General features: G+C 42.0%; 1 protein-coding gene across 2 annotated transcripts in view; it reads left to right on the top strand.

Moving 5' to 3' along the window:
* PIK3R6 (phosphoinositide-3-kinase regulatory subunit 6) overlaps positions 1–5,999 on the top strand; it is a 55,640-nt gene extending 49,641 nt beyond the window's left edge. For both annotated transcript variants that reach the window (XM_084838372.1, XM_084838373.1), the window contains exon 22: positions 4,025–5,999. In XM_084838372.1, coding sequence (XP_084694498.1) covers positions 4,025–4,178 — 154 coding nt within the window. In that variant the 3' untranslated portion in view covers positions 4,179–5,999. The remainder of the gene's footprint in view (positions 1–4,024) is intronic.
* Positions 6,000–7,174: the final 1,175 nt, after the last annotated feature.

Below are 7,174 nucleotides of genomic sequence, written 5' to 3' on the forward strand. Positions count from 1 at the left end.
AGACCCACTGCTAGCGCAACTGGAAGCTAGCAGATCCTGAAGCAAAAAGAAATGAGAGGAAATGCTTATTTCCAGGATGGGGCAGGTCAGCAGAGTTTGCAGAAGGGAGCTACACCGTCCCGTTCTAGAAAGAAGCATTTCCACGGTTGCTTTAGGAAGCTGTCATGGTCAATCCCACTGGAGCAACAGAAACTGCAGTACTGAGTAGTGCCCGTTGTTCACTGAGTTGAGGTCTTCCTACATCAGATTCATGAAGCAAAAGTAATGTATTATATCATTTTATTAATGACATCTATTACCCACTTTTCATTATAAAATCCCAAAGCAGGGTATAAAACCAATAAAACACTGTAAAATCATACAACATCAACCACTAAAACAGTAAAACGGGGGGAAACAGTTTACAAGATTGTTGTTGTTCAGTTGTGTCTGACTATTCATGACCCCATGGACCATAGCACGCCAGGCCTTCCTGTCCTGCACTCTCTCCTGGAGTGCGCTCAAGTCCATATTCATTGCATCGGTCATGCTATCTAGCCATCTCATCCTCTGCCATCCCCTTCTCCTTTTGCCTTCAATCTTTCCCAGCATCAGGGTCTTTTCCAGGGAGTTTTCTCTTCACATTAGGTAGCCAAAATATTTGAGCTTCAGCTTCCGTATTTGTTCTTCCAATGAGCAGTCAGGGTTGATTTCCTTTAGGATGGACTGATTTGACCTCCTTGCAGTCCAGGGGACTCATAAGAGTCTTCTCCAGCACCACAGTTCGAAAGCATTGATTCTTCAGCGCTCAGCCTTCCTTATAGTCCAGCTCTCACAGCCATATGTTACTACTGGGAAAACCATAGCTTTGATTACACGAACCTTTGTCGGCAAGGTGATGTCTCTGCTTCTTACTATGCTGTCTAGGTTTGCCATAGCTTTCCTCCCAAGGAGCAAGTGTCTTTTAATTTCATGGCTACAGTCACCGTCTGCGGTGATCTTGGAGCCCAAGAAAATAAAATCTGTCACTGCTTCCATTTCTTCCCCTTCTATATGCCAGGAAGTGATGGGGCCAGATGCCATGATCTTAGTTTTTGTAATGTTGAGTTTCAAACCATCTTTTGCACTCTCCACTTTCACCCTCAACAAGAGGCTCTTTAGATCCTCTTCGCTTTCTGCCATTAGGGTGGTATCGTCTGCATATCGGAGGTTGTTGATAATTCTCCCGGCAATCTTAATTCCGACCTGTGATTCATCCAACCCAGCGTTTCTCATGATGTACTCTGCATATAAGTTAAATAAGCAGGGCGACAATATGCATCCTTGTCATACTCCTTTCCCAATTTGGAACCAATCAGTTGTTCCATGTCCGATTCTTACTGTTGCTTCTTGACCCTCGTACAGGTTTCTCAGGAGACAGGTAAGGTGGTCTGGTACTCCCATCTCTTTAAGAATTTGCCACAGTTTGTTGTGATCCACACAATCAAAGGCTTTAGCATAGTCAATGAAGCAGAAATAGACGTTTTTCTGGAATTCTCTTGCTTTCTCCAGCGAATCCAGCGAATGTTGGCGATTTGATCTCTAGTTCCTCTGCCTCTTCAAAACCCAGCTTGTACTTCCAGTAGTTCTCAGTTCACATACTGCTGAAGCCTAGCTTGTAGGATTTTGAGCATAACCTTGCTGGCATGTGAAATGAGCACAATTGTACGGTAGTTTGAACACTCTTTGGCGTTGCCCTTCTTTGGAACTGGAATGTAAACTGACCTTTTCCAGTCTTGCAGCCATTGTTGAGTGTTCCAAATGTGTTGGCATATGGAGTGCAGCACTTTAACAGCATCATCTTTTAGGATCTTAAATAGCTCAGCTGGAATACTGTCATCTCCGCTAGCTTTGTTGTTAGTAATGCTTCCAAAGGCCCACTTGACTTCACTCTCTAGGATGTCTGGCTCAAGTTCAGTGACCTCACTATCATGGCTATCAGGGACATTCAGATCCTTCCTGTATAGTTCTTCTGTGTATTCTTTCCACCTCTTCTTAATCTCATCTGCTTCTGTTAGGTTCCTGCCTTCTTTGTCCTTTATCATGCCCGTCTTTGCACAAAACGTTCCCTTGAGATCTCCGATTTTCTTGAAAAGATCTCTATCTTTCCCATTCTATTGTTTTCCTCGATTTCTTTGCATTGTTCATTTAAGAAGGCCTTCTTGTCTCTCCTTGCTATTCTCTGGAACTCTGCATTCAGTTGGGTTTCTCCTTTCTCCCTTGCTTTTCGCTTCCCTTCTTTCCTCAGCTACTTGTAAAGCCTCATCAGACAGCCACTTGGCTTTCTTGCATTTCTTTTTCTTTGGGATGGATTTCGTTGCTGCCTCCTGAACAATGTTACGGACCTCCGTCCATAGTTCCTCAGGCACTCTATCAGGTCTAATCCCTGAAATCTATTCCTCACCTCCACTGTATATTCATAAGGGATATGATTTAGGTCATACCTGAATGGTTTAGTGGTTTTCCCTATGTTCTTCAATTTAAGCCGAAATTTTGCAACGAGCAGCTCATGATCTGAGCCACAGTCAGCTCCAGGTCTTGTTTTTACTGACTGTATGGAGCTTCTCCATCTTTGGCTGCAAAGTACATAATCAATCTGATTTTGATATTGACCATCTGGTGATATCCATGTGTAGAGTCGCCTCTTGTGCTGTTGGAAAAGAGTGTTTGCTATGATCAGCGTGTTCTCTTGGCAAAACTCTATTAGCCTTTGTCCTGCTTCATTTTGTACACCAAGGCCATGCTTGCCTGTTATCCCAGTGATTTCTTGACTTCCTACTTTAGCATTCCAATCCCCTATGATGAAGAGGACATCTTTTTTTGGTGTTAGTTCTAGAAGGTGTTGTAGGTCTTCATAGAACCGATCCACCTCAGCTTCTTCGGCCTCAGTGGTTGGGGCATAGACTTGAATTACTGTGATGCTGAATGGTTTGCCTTGGATTCGTACTGAGATCATTCTGTCGTTTTCGAGATTGTACCCCAGTACTGCTTTTCCCACCCTTTTATTGACTATGAGTGCTACTCCCTTTCTTCTAAGGGATTCTTGCCCACAGTAGTAGATATGATGGTCACCTGAATAAAATTCGCCCATGCTTGTCCATTTTAGTTTGCTGATTCCCAAGATGTCGATGTTCAATCTTGCCATCTCATGTTTGACCACCTCCAGCTTACCTTGATTCATTGATCTTACATTCTAGGTTCCTAAACAATATTGTTCTTTACAGCATCGGACTTTCTTTTCACCACCAGACACATCCACAGCTGAGTGTCCTTTCGGCTTTGGCCCAGCCGCTTCACTCTTTCTGGTGCTACTTGGAAATTCCCTCTGCTCTTCCCCAGTAGTATATTGGACACCTTCCGACCTGAGGGGCTCATCTTCCGGCGTCATATCTTTTAGCCTTGTGATACGTTCCATGAGGTTTTCTTGGCAAGAATACTGGAGTGGGTTGCCATTTCCTTCTCCAATGGACCACATTTTGTCAGAATTCTCCACCATGGCCTGTCTGTCTTGGGTGGCCCTGCACGGCATAGCTTATGGCTTCACTGAGTTATGCAAGCCCCTTCACCACAACAAGGCAGTGATCCATGAAGGGGAGTTTACAAGATGCAGGAATACAAATTCAGTCAACAACCTAAGTGAACAAGTAAGTCTTTAGTTGACACTGAAAGCTTGTAAGACTCAGGCACCAACCATATGTGAGGCCTGGTGGGGGGAGTTGAGTAATTGAGCAGTGACTGAGGCTGCTTTATTCCCTCTACCTCTAAAACTAGCCTCAATCACTGCCAACACTTTTTTGTCTAATGTAAATCATTGGCATGTGTTCAGAATGTATGGGAAAGTTTTGCTTACTATCTGCAGCTTGGACCACACTGTTTGAATTTCAAACAAACACAGGGGTTTTCATATAAAAACAACTTTGTATCAGAACTGAGTAAACACCATATCAAATTCTGACCTACTATTTCTGTATTTAGTTAATGGAAAATGTCTTTTCTTCTCTTGCAGTATTGAAGTTTTTCCCTGCCTAGAACCTAGCTACTGCTTGCAAAAGACAAGAACCAGGCAGGGCAGCTCACAGGAAGAAGACATAGGACTTGCCAAATACTTACCTAAGTCTTTATTGCTACCCATCAACACTTTTGCAGGCATTACTCAGTGAAAAAGCTCGCAGTTATATCTATTCAAATCTTTTGCTGGGTTTCATTAGGGAATACCTCAGTGATTAGGGACCCAACATGAAGGGCTCCAGGTGAAAAGGAAAAAGCAAGAGAACAATAACTCAGGTCTTCAGCAGGAGAAAAAGCCCAGTCCAATACTGAAAAGCTGTGTGATTCTGTTATAGCGTCAGATAAACTGGGGAGTTGATGCAAGAGGAAACAGTAAAGTATGGACTTTTCAGGCGTCTCTGCTATGTTTTTCTAGGTAGAGATTCTTCTCATCAGGCAAAGCGAGGAGAATAGCTATTGTTTCCTCATTTGCAGAGCAAATGAAATGATATTTAATGCTAAATAGTTTTTCATTAGAACTACTCCTCAGGGACCCTAGTCAAGATCACAGCTCTGTTGAGTCAGGTGCTGGCCAAATGTATTAAAGATATGGTTATTCGGTAGAACTGCCACAGGCTGGTAAACAACTGTCCAGAAATTAGGGATTTAGAGTTAATGAAGCAGCATGCAATAGTTCTTTTGTTAGAAAATTACTGGGATAGTGCTATACATATGTGTGCATAAGTTCCTATGAATACCAGTTAAGGAAACAGAAAAAAAATACTTGTGGCTTTAGAGAAGTGTTTGAACTGGAACATGTATGGTGGTAACTGTGTGAAATAGCACCAAATGACAAATACCACACACAGAAAAAAATCTCCTGTGGACAGAGATCAAACATTTTTCCATGAAAATAAGAGACTTATTATCCTGTAGAGTGCTTTGTCCATGAAGACAACCATGGATGACCAATGTGCAGTACAGCTGGCATTGATGAAGAAATGTGTGACACTCCTGTACAGGAACAGGAAGGCTACTGGGCCTGGCTGTGACTGAGTCAGGACTACATACCTGCCTGCCTCTCCTGTGTTTTTTAAATTTATTAATTTAAATGCTTCTATTTTGTCTTTGACACCGCCCCCCCCAGTGTGTCTCCAAGGCAGGTCATAAACAAATTAAAACAAAATACAATATAAACCGTAAAATGAAAACAGAGAGCTAAAACCAGAGCCAGGTGTTAAAACATACAATGGGGGGAGGGATTAATACTGATTGCTTTCCAAAGGTATCATGGAACTTTATCCACTCGCTGCTACAGTCTACTCTTCTTCTACATCCTACTCTTCTAATGTTTAGCACAAGTGGCTCCCTAATCATATCTGGGGATTTAACCAGTGCTCTACAAAATGCATCCCCACGTTTCAAGAATAGTACACATGATAGGCATATAGAAGGAAGTGTTACACAGCATGGCATTCTGACTTTTCAACAGAAACAGCATTGACTCTACCTCCTTTGCCTCATGTCTGAATGTAAGGTAGCTGACAAGCAGGGCCATAAGGCTTATTTCAAGGGCAGAAAGTATTAAGAGTAGAGAGATGATGGAATATGGAAAGAGGGACAAATATGCTGTGGGGAGGGGGGAAACAACACATTACAATATAGGTCAAACAATGCCTGATGGAGCCACAGAGAGTATGAAACTGATGCTCCCATGGGTTGTAGTGTAGGACAGTGCCTTAAAGAGAAAGATGCCAACATGTCTGCAGTCTGCAGGCTTTTAATTAATTCTCTAAGCAGGGTGCTGCAGCTAGATGTTTACAAAGCTGAAGAGTTTATGACTGATTTCTTTGAATTTTGTATTAGATATATCTGTATTAAATACATGTGTACAGTATGTAAATGAATGATAAATTATTTGTATAGATGTAATACATGTTATATATTGGAAAGTGGAATCCTTTAATTTCATTAAATAACTTCAAAAGATGTTTAATGTCTTGTGCACCTGTGCTTGTTTACTAAGGAGGAAAGGATAGCTTGGAAAAGTCACATCAAAGTAACCTGGCGGTGGGCCTGGACTTAGAGATCCTACGTAGACTCCCCTGGAAAAGTTTAGGAGAAGGCTACAAGATTTCTTTAGCAGACTTAGTAAAATCTTTTGTTGTATTATGCAATGTAGTGAATATAGTTTTGTAGTATTTATAGGCTCCAGCTTCTGCAGATGCCATTACAGGTATTAAAAATGAAAGCAACTTGTATCCATGGATAAATATGCCTCCACTGCAAATTATTTGGGCCCTAGGAACTTTGAACCTAGAAAAATTACAAGGACTTTACGTTCTAACAGAAAGGTCTATGTGTTCCCTTACTAGCTGATCCTAAGCCTGGCTTTTAAAAGATTAATCCCCAGCAGCAACATTTACTGCAGAATTCTCTAAATGAATCAGAGGCACAATGGCACAAAGTCCCAAGTTTTCAAAGCCCCCTAAAATGACGATCAGGTGAAGGAAAAATCAGGATTAAGTGTAGCTTCTTTTCTTATCTCAGCTATACCATCTGAAATGGTGCTTCATCCATAGTTCTCTGGTCTGTAGAAAAATGGGTCTCAGAGAAGTTATCAGGACCTACAATACCCAGATGTACCCATCTCCCACCTCAGCTGTGATATTTCACCTTTGAAATGCCCTCTCCAGGGAAGCTTGTTGCCATTATGATGTGAGGTGAAGGCCTTTTTAGGCTTTCTTCACATGGAGCTTTTATCCTGCAATTGCTCCTTCACAGAAGTTTGTGGGCTCTTTACATGAGTCCATGAACCTCGAAGCCATCCCCTACACTAAATGCCCTTTGTTCCATTTTTAAATAGATCACCGATAATGAGCTATCAAATTACCCTGTTTTGTGCCGGTTGAGTTCCCTCCGTGAAAACAGTAAAAGCGGCAAGAGGAGCGAGATCAATGAAAGATAATGGAAGACTCAGATAAGGGGAGAAGGAGGGGGAAAGGAAGAGGGTGAGAAAGGGAGTCGTGATCCTGCATTAAAAACGGAAGTAGAAAGCCCCATTTTAAATGCAGGATTTTAGGCTGATGTAGAGCCGCCCTTACTCTCCCAGGCTTTTAAACCGTTTTAAGCCACTGTGGAAACCTGTTATTTGCTCTTCTTGTGTTTT

The sequence above is a fragment of the Heloderma suspectum genome, chromosome 2 (assembly GCF_057233095.1).
Source record: "Heloderma suspectum isolate Gila_16-S chromosome 2, 16-S_ref, whole genome shotgun sequence".
Lineage (NCBI taxonomy): Eukaryota > Metazoa > Chordata > Lepidosauria > Squamata > Helodermatidae > Heloderma > Heloderma suspectum.